Source organism: Pteropus alecto, unplaced genomic scaffold, assembly GCF_000325575.1.
Source record: "Pteropus alecto unplaced genomic scaffold, ASM32557v1 scaffold20, whole genome shotgun sequence".
In the NCBI taxonomy this organism is placed as follows: domain Eukaryota; kingdom Metazoa; phylum Chordata; class Mammalia; order Chiroptera; family Pteropodidae; genus Pteropus; species Pteropus alecto.
Window position 1 is genome coordinate 28,498,603 of NW_006436298.1, and position 14,004 is coordinate 28,512,606.

The 14,004-nt window shown below is 34.4% G+C and overlaps 1 protein-coding gene across 1 annotated transcript in view; it reads right to left on the bottom strand.

Moving 5' to 3' along the window:
* Positions 1-14,004, bottom strand: part of ST8SIA4 (ST8 alpha-N-acetyl-neuraminide alpha-2,8-sialyltransferase 4) — an 82,108-nt gene that overhangs the window by 66,359 nt on the left and 1,745 nt on the right. Inside the window, exon 2 of the mRNA XM_006913247.1 lies at positions 7,762-7,893. Within this exon, the coding sequence (XP_006913309.1) occupies positions 7,762-7,893 (132 nt within the window). The remainder of the gene's footprint in view (positions 1-7,761; positions 7,894-14,004) is intronic.

Below are 14,004 nucleotides of genomic sequence, written 5' to 3' on the forward strand. Positions count from 1 at the left end.
CGGGAGCCTAAATAAATTTTTGAAGGAATTATATTGCCAAAAAACAAAAAAAACAAAAAACTATGAACCTGGCCTACAAAGTCTGGTGATTGCTTGATCTTTAAGCTACCAAACACATAACATTTAAAAACAATCTGAGAAAGTTCTTTTTGGTCGAAAGTTGGATATTATTTGCTGAAATGCTCTTACTACGAGCTTGTATTTTCAGAGTGCTAAAAACAATGCCATTATCAAGATATGACAGACATATTTTTCCTTTAGTGGTATTATTCTTTAAGCTCCATCACAATTTGTACATTTTATTACTTAGCACAAAGTATGACCTTCTCCCATCATCCACCAAAAGGGCAATTCTCTAAATCACACTTGTGAGCCAGAAGCATGACTAGCAAGGTGGAATGGAAAATAACCGAGATCTTTTTGTTTTCTTTATTTTGGTTTGCATTAAATAGGTCCCAGTTTAATGTGTGGTCCAATTAGAAAACCAGGTGATTTAAAACTTTATTTGGCCAGATTTTACAAGGAATATGTCCGTCAGCTTTCTGAAAAAGGATATATTGAAAAAAATTTCTCAAAAATTCAAAATATCAGGTTCATAAAGAGTAGACTTTGTGTAGGAAAACCTGTATAAATGCCCTAAAAATGAAATTTAAGAATTAACAGAAATACTATCAGGCACCATAACAGTTCATCTTAACAAAGTAAAGAATATATAAGAAGAGAATCGCTGGTGAAATCAGTAACTATAGGTCATTTGAACTGCAGAAAATTCAGAAGTCTTTCATTAAGTTAAGCAAACAAATATGATTCTTAACAAAAGTTAACTAGCACCAAGAGCAGAAATCCATAGAAACTTTTGTTCATACTTATTAAAACTATCTACTTGTTTAGGGGAAAAAAATTAGTACCTGACACCTGCATTTCAACAAAAATTTTTCATTTCCTGTGAAAACGACAAGGCTGGCTTTAAATAAAGACTGCACGGATGTGGTCAAATCACCAAACTAGATGGTATTATCATTTTCCTTTGAACATAATTTGAAGGGGTTGCAGTAGATATTTAAAGATGTAACTCACAATTAGTGACGTTTGCAAGCATGAAGTAAATAAACTTCAGGTCCAGATTTGAAAGAAGACTCTTTAGCTTGGAAATCCAAAATGGAAAATCCCTATACTCATGAAAACAGTTAACACGTACATGTATGTCAACTGATTACAAGAGGAACTTTCCAATAATAGCTCCTCTGCTGTGTTAGAAAGGTAACAGCAAGAGTATTTTCAAACATTAAGTCTTTTAAGTTCCTGAGTATCATAGGACATCGTTAATTTATTCACTCAGGGAAAACTATTATAAAAAGTAGACTATTAGAGTTCAGAAAAGTTTTGAAAGACATCATATTGTCCTATATGCTTAATGAGAACAATAATTATTAAGTGCAGATGATACTATTATACATGTTCTTCCAAGGCTGTTATAGGCCCAACAATTTATTTTTTTAAATAGGAGCAGTAAAAACAGTAAAAGTGCCTTCCAAGACAGAATAAAAAATATCAATTCATATAGACTAATCAAAATATTAAAATATAAGATTTTAGGCAAAATTCAAAATGATCGTTAATGTAGTATTTGCTTTTTTTAAACTGAAAGAGTGGAGGAGGAAACCTTGAATGTCCCCAGTATGTTCTTTTTCTTACATTGAACCAAACATTTAGTTACTCTTTTAGGGCTTAAATCCATGCATGAAAAATTAACTGAGCTAAGATTCTTCATGTAGGATGCAAGAAAGATTGAAAATAATGACTATTAGTGAATAATATTGTGACTTCAATGCTTAATATTTTTTTTGGAAACAGTTAAGGAAAGGTTAGTTCTTTTTTTTTCTCCCTAGCAGGCTGTAGGCATTTTTTAGATTACAGATGTAAAGGACTATAGAAAGTTCTGTGAATTTACTAAGTCTAGTTGTTGTTCAGACTTTAGAAAGAAGAAAACTAATGCTTAAGTATAATTACCTAAATGTCATTCGAAGCATGACAAACTCTTGTACGTACATTGAACTGAAATAACACTTTAAGTATCACCAAGGAGAACAGACATGCTTTTGCTCAGAAGATAATTGATATGAATGAAAAGAGCAAGTTAAACAAATTACTTCAGAATGAGAGAGATAGAAAGAAAGCTCAGTTTAACTTTTGGGCTCTAAAGAAACATGAATCAACAAAAGCTAGTGTTTAATATGCAGGCTGAACCGGTCTAGTAAGCCCTCCTCATCTAATGTCATAGATAAGTTCTAGGAAACTGCGACTTTAAGTGAAAAGACTTAAAACTGATTTGGCCACAGGCTAATTGATATAAATGAGAGTTAAGTTCCTACAATATATATCTCGTCACAAAACGTCACCAAACTTCTAAAGACCCAAAACACTTCAAATATTAAACACTGAAATAAACACGAGCTACACACACATTTAAGAAAGATGAATAAAAACAAGTAAGAGAATTCTTTTCTAACTTACTTATTCCAGTTCAGGATCATGGGTAGCCAGACTGGATCCTGGCAGCTCAGGATACAAGGTAGGCATTCACTCTAGACAGGACACCCTTCCATCACGGGGTGCACTCACACCCACATCCACACTCACTCAGATTGGGACAAGGTAGACACACCAGTTCACCTAATGTGCATGTCTCTGCATTGTGGGAGGAAACCAGAGGACCCAGAGAAAAATCTACATAGACATAGGGAGAACATGCAAACTCCACACAGGCAATGGTCCCAGACGGATAGATAGATAGATAGATAGATAGATAGATAGATAGATAGATAGATAGATAGATAGATAGATATTTTTTTTTTCTCATCAATGTTATAACAAAACTACATTGAATGGAAACTACATTATTTAAGGTCCTTCTGTACAAGTTTTCCTAATACGTAGTCAAGTTATTACCAGGTATTTAAAGCAGGGGTTGCGTTTCCTGCGTGTAACTTAAAAGAACAACAACCAAAAAGATTCCTTAAATGTCTTTAACTGTCATTTTACAAGCATAATGTAAATTTTTAAACCCATTAGATAAGAATACACCAAATCAGCAACTGTTTTCATGATAAAGATGACTGAAAGAATCCAAAAATATGTTTCACTTTTAGTGAGACTAAAAGTCTTAGTCATAAAGATCATATTTTTGTTAGGCAACACTGGCTTAAACTGAAAGGTTGGTTTAGACTGACTGTTAAACTGACAAAAATAGATTCTATACAGAAACTTTTCAACTGAATTTTCAACTAGAACTTCCCTTTCAACATTGCCCATCATTCGAAATAACAGCTGTAGAGTCTCAGAGAATTAATGTACTAAGCATTGTTTTCACTTGTGAAATGTTAAATATAGCTAACCTATCACCAGGTGCCACTCTTTCTTCTCTGTAGGTTTCCTGTCAACAACAAGCATACGTGCTGTAGCAACTGAAATTCAATCTAGATGACATTGTTGACACCACCAGCAAGTATTGTGAGACAAATCTTACAGTTGGAATGCATCACAAGTTGAGAAGCAAATTAGGTTGACATTCATATTAGGAATCAGTTTTTAAAAACTTTTGACAAAAATCCAGGCAAAAGTCATCACTGAATTTAATTATTACTACATGGTTTACTAAAAAGAAAAAAGTTTTAAGAAATGCCAACTGTTTTGTTATGCCTGCAAAAAGCTGAAAAAACACATGATTTTTTTTTTTTTTGTCTCAAAGATTATTTTCATGAGGCCCTATAAGTCAGTGATCTTAAAAAACATAACCTGTAGCTTATTAGGACTTCTGAGCTGACAGTCCTCACTGTTATCTAGTATTCAGAACCAATACTGAAAGATATTCTAGTATCAAAATAAATATTCTAAAAACAACCAAATGAAAAGACAAAATTATCTCAGAATGCTTGAAGGAAAGCATTTTTTAGTTTAATTTACACCTCAGATGGCCATTTCATATTTGGCCCAGCATTTGGCAATTTTGGATCAATAACATCTTATATATATTTTGTTATTTTAGAACAAAAATGCTGTGTAATTCATAGATGCTTTAATCGTATACATTTTTAGTATTAACATATAGTCTTCCAATAAGTTTGTTTCTTAATAAGAGCTCTAGTTTTACAGGCAGACAGGCCTAGCTTTGTAGCTTGACTCTGCCACTAAGAAGCTCTGTGACCAAAGATGTGCTCTACTGGTCGCTTACTGAACAAACTAAGTAGAAGAAGTGTTTGTGGATCTTTTTATAAAGTAAATAAATGCAGGCAACAGCAAAATTTCTTTTTACAGGTAAGTACATATAAATTTGCAATATGCTTAGTTAACCTGCCAGCCTTATCTGTTTAAGAACTCTGATATATAATGATACTAAGAGTTGAAAATATTTTTGCTGACTGATTATGATGTGCTTACTCTGTTCTGATGAGTATTTGAGCTCATGCATTTTCATACATCCATGTTAGGTATTGTTAATTCTTTAGGTTCTATTCAACATATGGGGGGGGGAGGGGCGGGCGAAAAAGACAAGAAACAACCCAAAATGGAAAGAAAAAGTCAAGTCACAAGTGTTAGGCATGACCAAATAATGTCTCAATACAATGTTTACAGATTTACTCACAACATCTGATGCATCTTAAAAGTGTCATTTCTTAGCTTACAATAATAAAGAACAAACGAGTACCAATATAATCAAGCCTTTAACCAAGCTAATTATTTTAATTGTGAAGTTAGCTGTAGAATGCATAAACTTCCCTAAATCACAGTGAATCTTCAAAGTATAATGAACTAATACATGAAACCATATCTCTTAGACAACTCCCCAGAGGTACAGTTGTTCAATGAATATATATGAATCAATTCTTGATATGCTTATCAAAGTAGCAGAGTATATATAGGGCAAAAGAATAAGTAAAAAGAAAATCATGTCTATAAATGTAGGAAAAGACAATTTATCTTCAGTGACTGTTTCACATTCTAATGCAAATAGATAAATAATTTATTAGAAATGTCACAAGAGCATTATAATTTTAATGAGATTTTTTTAAGTGAGAGAGATGTAAGCATGGTTCAATCATGTAAGATCAAAAATGATTAGTTGTAATGTCTTAATCGAAAACTTCAAAGAAGAATTTTGAAAATACTTGTAAAATATGCCCATACCCACTCACAGACAAAGTAATATGATTCTTCATAAATGCTACCGATGTGGGGAAAAAACAAAGAAAAAAAATAGTAAAAAATATGATTAGTTCCCAGCATAACTTAGAAAAACAAAAGCTAAGCTAACAATCAACTATTTCTGTATTCTAAATTTTTCACTACAGGTGTCAAACTGATTAATACTAGTTACTAATGTTATAGGCAATTATAATTTCAATGAACTGTTTGCACATTGTGCAATAATGGTTTTAAAAATTATTATTTTCTTGTAAGGAAGTGACAACTTTGTATGTATTATTCAATATTTGCTCACTGTTTTATTGTTTACTTTTTTATCTCTTAAAGAGAACCATATGAAAAGAGTACTAATGCTTCAAACACATTATCAGCTGTTATAATTGAAAATAGATCACCCTCAAAGATATGAATACAACCCTCATTAATCTGTAAAGTTGCAATAATGAACTGCTTAATATATTTAGCTTGAATATCTTAAAAATAGCAAAACATACTTCTGTAGTTTCATGCACATCTAAAGTATTAATTCTTGTATAGATACTAGGAAGACATAGCCAGATACATTAATTAAACTATTTCCAGTTACTTATTTAACTTACTTAATAGATTTTACTTTATCTGATATATTATTTAGCATGTCTAGCTATATTAAACTATTACAATTTATTTCATTTTACTTTCTTCCATTTCTTTCCTTTACATGATCTGTATAGCTTTACTTAATTGGCTCACTTCCTGCCAATCATTCAATTTTAAAGTTTGCCTTTAAGACATCTTTATAGATCAAATATTTCCTTTTTTAATCATTTATTTTTCTTTCTTTATAATCTACTTTTAAGAAATGTGAATCTTTACTCTCTTCTGAACTAAACCACCCTGTATTTATAACTTCATCTAGTCCCACATACTTTGGCTTTTTTCTCATAATTATCTCATCTCTTATAGAGTTTCTGAATTCAAATGTGAGTATAAGGGTGTGAAATAAGAAAGAAGATACTAGGTAGGTACCAAGAGAAAAAGGAGCCCTAGGTGTAAAAATGTTAAACTAGAGAGACTTTGGCTAGTGTTCGCTTCAGACAACAAGTTCTTAGGGGAATTCAGGTCCAGAATGTCAAAGTTTTCAATTTCTCAAGTGTATATGAAAACCTATACTTTTATAAGGAATCTACAAATTTTTAATATTGCCTTTAAGTTTTTTCCCCATCTGGTACTCCCAACCCCTCTGCCCCTAGTCCCTACTTCAAATATACCAATTTATAAACTTGGTCAACAGACTCTACTCATTCTTGTGTTCTTGCGCTCCAGCTACAAATATACAATGTTCCCTCTAAACGAAAACCAACCACAGTACCACTTGACAATGCCGTGATTTGATTCCTATTTCTCTTTCCAGTCACTTCCAAAGTTTTAATACAAAGTAGTCTAACCATCCCTACATTTCTCTGACACATCTCTTTAAAGATACTCTTTCAACATGTAGTGAGTGCATTTGCAGCAATGAATTCTATGAATTGCTATGCATACTTTAAAAGATGAGAGTAGTAGATTCTTCCTTCAAGTTGCTTACACTCTACATTATTTATGAGTATGATCTAAGAAGTGATTAGTAGTAACCTAAATAGATCAGCAGCTTATCCTCTTAACCATTATCTACTCTTATAAAATCTGTGTGTTAATATTCAATCATTGAATAATTAGCATTTCGCCAATGCTAGAAAAATGCAAAAATTTTATTATGTAAAGGATAGTTATTCTCTTGAACTTTTAAAGAGTTCTGATTTACCAAAATGCTCTGATTTAAACATACCAACCAATACAACAATGTAACTATAGGGAAAAATTATTTGCTTTCTTCCTTCATAATTAGGAAGATCTGGCCCTACCTTTCTTACTAGTAATAAAAGTAAAATTGAAGAAAATAGATATAATGGGTATATTTAGACACTGAGTTTGATTTCAAGATCTTGTTTAGCTACAATGCTAACATCTTACGAAGAATAAGTTAGTACTCTAGAAAGCTTATTTTCTGTTTTTTATCTATCGAGGATAAAATTATTAAGACTTTTATTACAGAAGCTCACATACCCATTGATAGAGTAAGTTAAATTTATTTGTAATCGTATTTGTAATTTGTATTTGTAATTGTCAGCAAAATAAAAGTTAAATAGGCTCTATTTTATCTATCTAGTGTGAGAAAACACAAGATCAGTATGAACACTTAGTAGAGAAGTTAAAGCTAACTCTCAAAATATATGTCTATCCTGAGTAACTGAGCAAAGAAAAGTATATAAATATTAGTACTCTACTAAATATCTTATTTCATTAGTTATAAAGGCAGTATATTCAAAACTCACACATTCACCCTTAAATTTCTGACTGCATGATTTCATTTTTATGGTTTCATATTCTTCAGTGAATAACATTAGGTAGAGCTGGTTCACTCTTTTATTAAAGTATTCATAGTTAAACTATAAATCAAGCATTCAATATAAGTTTGCCAAGCCCAATGTATTCAAAAACATGGTGTGAAATGTATTCTGCCTTATTAAAGAAACTCACCTTATCTCCAGGACCAAAGAGGAATTGATTTTCCAACCTTCTACAGAGTGCTGGAAGATTGAAGAGCCAGCCTTTCGAATGATCTTATCGGAACTATTGACAAGTGATCGACTCAAACACAGTTCACCATCTCTGAAACAAAATAAAAATGCCAGCTTTGTGAAAATAAGAAGCATTTTGTCTAAGTAGCATAATATATAACTTGATTTAGATTTCTGGTAACAAATTTTAGATAGAACTTTTTCTACATGTTAGAAGAAGAGATATGAGCACGATGAAAGGTATTATAAAGATTAATTGAATATGACTTCATCAGGAGAATTACTTATACCTATTCTTTTTGAAATAAAACCAATTCATATAAAGGAAAAGCCTTTGACAGCAAAGGAAACCATCAACAAAATGCAAGGCAATCTACCAAATGGGAAAAGATATTTGCAAATTATACATCCAATAAAGGGTTAATATCCAAAATATATAAAGTACTCATACGACTCAATAACAACGAAAAAAATCTGATTAAAAAAATGGGCAGAACAGCTGAATGACATTTCCCAAAGAAGAAATACAGACGGCTAACAGACACATGAATAGATGTTCAACATCACTAATTATTAGGGAAATGCAAATCAGAATCACATCATCTCACACCTGCTGGAATGGCTATTACCAAAAAGACAAGAAATAACAAGTGTTGGAGAGGATGTGGTAAAAAGAAACCCCTCATTCACTGTTGGTGGGATTATAAATTGGTGCAGCCCATATGGAAAATAATATGGAAGTTCTTCAAAAAAATTAAGAATAGCAGTCCATTAAAAAAATTAAGAATAGAACTACCATATTATCTTCTATTCCACTTCTGGGTATTTATCCAAGGACTATGAAAACACTAATTTAAAAAGATATATGCACCTTTATGTCCATTATTTAAAATAGACAAGATATGAAAACAACCTAAGTGTTTATTGACAGATGAATCGCTAAAGATGTGATATATATGTACACACACACACACACACACACACACACACACACACACACACGAATACTACTCAGCCATAAAACAAACAGATGAAATCTTGCCATTTGCAACAACATGGACGGACCACGAAGGTATTATGCTAGGTGAAATAAGTTAGATTGAGAAAGACAAATACTATATGGAATAAAAAAATCAAAATGAACAAACAAAAAAAAATAAAAACAAACTCATCAATGACAGACAACGGACTGGTGGTTACCAGAGTGGAAGGGTGGGGGTAATAGGGTGAAATGCGTAAAAGGGGTCAATTTTATGGTGGTGAGTGTGTTATAGTGTACACAGATGTTAAATTATAATGTTGTACACCTGAAACTTACATACTGTTATAAACTAATATAAACCCTCATAAACCAATAAAAACAAATGTTACTGGATGAAAAAAAATCTTGAAAGGAAAAGGCTTTTGTAGTACTAAAAGAAAAAAATTATCATCAAAGCTCTGTTCCCCTTTAGCCAATTCCTCTCCTCTGTGTTTAGACAATAGGACAGGATGTTTGGCCAATTCTTCTGCATCTGTATAATTGTGATTCCCAAGATTGTATTTTATTTTCACAGAAGGCATATAGACATAAGGGAAAAATCTTTTGTTTTGGAGTAAGAAGACCTTGGAATATCAAGTGATCTGGACATGTTGGTGATTCTATCACTTGTTAGGCTATATGACCTTGGATAATATTTTTTTCTAGGCCACCGAGGCCTTATTTTACCTTGAAAATTGCAATAACTGTTATCTAATGTACAATGACTTTGCAAGGATTAAGTAGGACTCTGTATGTGAAAGTAATTTATAAAGCACTATTGAAGTGCTAATTTCTAAAATTACATTGAGTCTCAAAACAAGAGACACTTTCCTAATAATTGGTGATGGGAGGGAGACAGAGATTATAGTGGAGAGAAAACTCGTTGAGTAGCCATTATTACTGATATTTTCTATTACATCAAAAGAATTAACTGTGCTACTCCCTCCAATCAATAGTGTCAGGAAGTATACCATGTATCATGGTAGTAGCAGGGGTGCTGGAGATAATGATAATAGTGACAGATACCTTTGATAGCATTTATGCTATTAGGACATTTATAGCTGAACCAGTTCATTGTTCAATAGACTAATTTCTTGGTACTTTATAAATGTAAACCCAGACTCAGAATTGAAAAGCCACCTGTGTATGGCATAGCCCTTTCAGTATCTGCATTTATTTCTTTACATGTTACTTTCAATGTCAGAATCTCAAAAATATAACTAAAAAATAACATAACTATTTGCTCAGTCACAAAATCTAAATCTGTGTTTATTACGTAGGCAATCCTCTCCTACTATCAATGGAAACGCTGCATGTGTAACAGCTGTTAGATGAATTCTCTAATTGGAGGCTTGTAGTTTGGTATTTTTGTCTGCATTCTTTTTTAAACATGTAGTTCCAATTTGAAGCAACTCAAAGCGTCATATGCAACTACTCCTGTGAAATTTAGTACTCTGTAAAAATTAATATTTAAACTATCCTACTTGTGAAAATGATACATTTGCATGCCTATGCATGGCTAGTAATAATCATTTTATAGAGGTCATTTAGGATGCAAGGAAACATGGGGAGCAATTTACTAGTCAGTGGCCCAGAAGTCAATTTTTATATTATATGTCTAATGATAATACCTACATATGAATGAAAATGTAGATATACAAAGAAGTTAACCTTCACAGTTTTGAAGATATGCCTTTAAGAGTATGGCACAAACTCTCATTATTTCTAGGGGTAGGGATCTTTCCAGCCTATCATTGTCATCTTTTTCTAACCACAGATTACTATAGTTATAATGATTAATTCCAACACCAACGAACTTTTATAGGAGAAATAAAAATATACATAGGTTGGCATTTTTAAATATCTGTGGAAGATTGCTTTACCGATGTAGATACTTTTGACATGGCAAAATGATGGTTATGGTGTACCTATCTGTATGGAGCCTTTTCAGAACCTCTAAGATTTAAAAAAAAATGTGATTTATATTAATGAAATGGTACTATGTTACTCTGCTCTTTGAATTGTTTTCATTGAATTGGTTGGTGACAAGCCAAATTTCAGACTTTTATCACTGGAAAGAAGTTTGAATAAAAAACAGCTACAACCAGTCACACTTCTTGAAGTCAATGAAATTCCTATATGAGAAGGCCAGGCTTAGTGCAATCTGAGGCTCTGGAGCAAATTTCTTTGTATAAAGTTAAATGGGTCCCAAGAGAGTTTTCACTTGTGACCTTGGTAATGTTCTGTCTTAAAAAAGAATTTTCCTTCCCATGAATGCAAGGCATGAAGAATGTTGCCGCCCACTACAGTTTCTTATTCCAGATCGGACATGATTGCTAAACAGCTGCACTGAAAACATTTCTTGCATAGGGCTACATACAGGAAGATTCAACATGCACTTCTAAAGGGAAAATTATAAAACACATCAAGGAAATAATGCAGCATAAAGCAATATATGTTCTACAGTATTCTTGCTTATGTGGAGCTTAAAACCTACTTAGATGGAATCAGTGCAATACTAGTAACAAACTAATCATTAGTTATGATACTATATTTATTAATATTTTTTCTATTTGAAATTTGAGTTGTCAGGCATCACTATAATTTATTCTATTAATTCTGCAGTACATAACAAATATGATTAATTTTGTTTCATAAAATTAGGTCCCTGAAGCCTTGCATTCAACTCCACTGAAAACTCTTCATGACTTGATTTTGGAATGAATGTGTTTCCTTTGGACTAGGCTAAATTTCTTCCTTAATATAAAATTTTTAAAGTCATTTTTTAAAAAAGAAATGGCATCCAACTAAGTCTGAACACAAACAGCAGGCAGTTTTGTATCTTCATTACCTAAGTGTCAAACAACTAAAAATAAAAATGAGAGACGTACTACCTTAACTTACTGCTTTATGGTTTTTAGCAGAATTCCAAATATAACATAAAGTAAAGTACATTTTCTGGGTTTCATAATTTATAAGAGTATGTTCTATCCTAGAAAAACTGGAAGGAACTTTGCTGACAATGGTGATACTGTAAGTATGAATGCTTATCTCCACAATCAATTCTGTCATAAGTCTCAGAATTAATACTGGTGAGACAACCTAAGGTACACAATGAAATTTAAAAGATCTCAAATGATAAGAAAAGTAATTTGAAATCTCGTTTGTGGTCAACCAGAAAAGTGGTTTATGGCAAATTTTAAGGAATAACAATCAAAAAATATTTGTATGATATTAAAGTTTGTTACACTCTCAAATATATTATCTCATTAAATGAGCATACTCGCATATTATTATCTGTAAGAGCCTTAGGTTAGCACATTTCCAATGACACCCAAAGAGTACACAGAGCCAGTGAAATCATGGGCCACTTGTGAGACAAGTGACATTTTCCCATTAAGAAAAGATTTCTGTCGAAAATAGACCACTTCATACCCTCAATGCCCTTTGAGTTCAACCTTATTAACTAGTCATCATGCCAGACAATTAATAGGTTTGCATGGGAGGAAATATCAGTTTTAAATGTTCCATAATTACTTGACTTATTCTCAAATATTCCCATATATATATATATACATATATATATATATGTGTATATATATATGTATATATATATAAATAAAACATGCTGCTAGTACTCCTGTGGACATACGAGAATGTGGATGGGTGGAAGGAAAGTTGTGCTGGTGCTCTTTTTCCTTCTGCAGGAAATGACTGCTTAACATTGTATATAAGAGTAATACTGCACTGACTCTAGATGGGACCTTCAGTTGAGAGAGGGAGAGGTCCAACAGACAAAGAAATTGCCTGTCTATTGAAAAATGATAGCAGGGAAGCTAAATATGAATCTAGGGGGATGTTTTAAGATATGAAGAATATGGAAAACCCTTAATTGAATCTATTGCCCACTGGCAAGACACGCAGTACCCCCCGCCCCACCTCCCACCCTAAAGGTCTTGCCTCACTTAAATATTGGCCTGGGCTCTGGAGTCAAACCTCCATTCCAGTTTACTCATCTCAAAAAACAAAACAAAACAAAAAAACCCCTCCACTTGGCTTGGACGAAGTGTCAATGAAATGATCGTTTGATGAGTCAATTCCTCCACCAAAAGCAGTATTTGGGAGTTAAAACGAAATCATGAACTAATGTCACAAGCTTTTTCCGTTGAACGTTTTATTCTGAGGGAAAGGGTGCTCAAGGGGATTGGCTGCCCTCTCATTGCTCGCGGCCGCGCCAACTCCACTGTCTCAAGGATGAGCCGGTGGCGACCGCGGCAGCCAGGACACTGCGGAGCACCAGTAGAAACGCGACGCCAGCAGCGGGCTCTCTGCCTCTCCCCGCACACCTGTAATGGTGTGTTTTAATTTAGGAGGAGGAGCCCGGTTGCAGGCTGAGCAGGAAAAGTGATTTTTTTTTTTTTTTTTTTAAAGAGGCTCGATTTCTGCAATAAAGGCTTCCCTGTCTCCTCACTCATTCTTCCATCTTCGCCGCCAGCTCTCGGGGATAGACCCGTGGCGCACCTCGCTTCCCCGTGATTAACTCAAGCGCCCGCCCCAGGTTTTTTCTGGGGAGCAGGGAAGAGACTGTAGCTAAGCCCGAAAAGGGTGCAAGCGAAACCCAGCCGGGCCAGCCCAACCGCCGCGCCTGTGACTGCACCGCCTCCTTTTCCCTGGCATCCTGGGTAGCGCCCACCCGCCAGCGGCGTCCAGGAAAGGGCCACAGTAGGAATGTTACCCCTCAAATGTGGAGCGTCCCAGGTCTATTTCCCCCGGAGGGACTAGAGGTGCGCGCCTCCCTGCGGGCGGTTTTGGGAGGCCGGGAAAGGGCGCCTGGGCAGCATGTGGCACCTCCTCTCGCTTCACTCGTCCCGCCCACTCCTGCTCTCTGGGGTCGCGAGCCGTGGGCTGGAACCCTCAGAGTCCTGCAGCAGCTTGGCCGCTTTGTCTGGGCTCAGGCTTGTATTTGGAGCCCATCAGCCTGGATGAGAACAAAGAGCCTCGACCCTTACCACCCAACCTCCGCCTCTCCCTCACGCGCCGGTTCATCACCTTCCTAAAGATGCCTTTGTCTGCTCGGGAAGCAGAGGTCTGCCAGGGATGTCCACACCCTTGCCCAAAGTCCTTCTTTTCCGACAATTGAGCTAGGCTGTATTTGCAACCCTGTGTAAACGACCTCATACA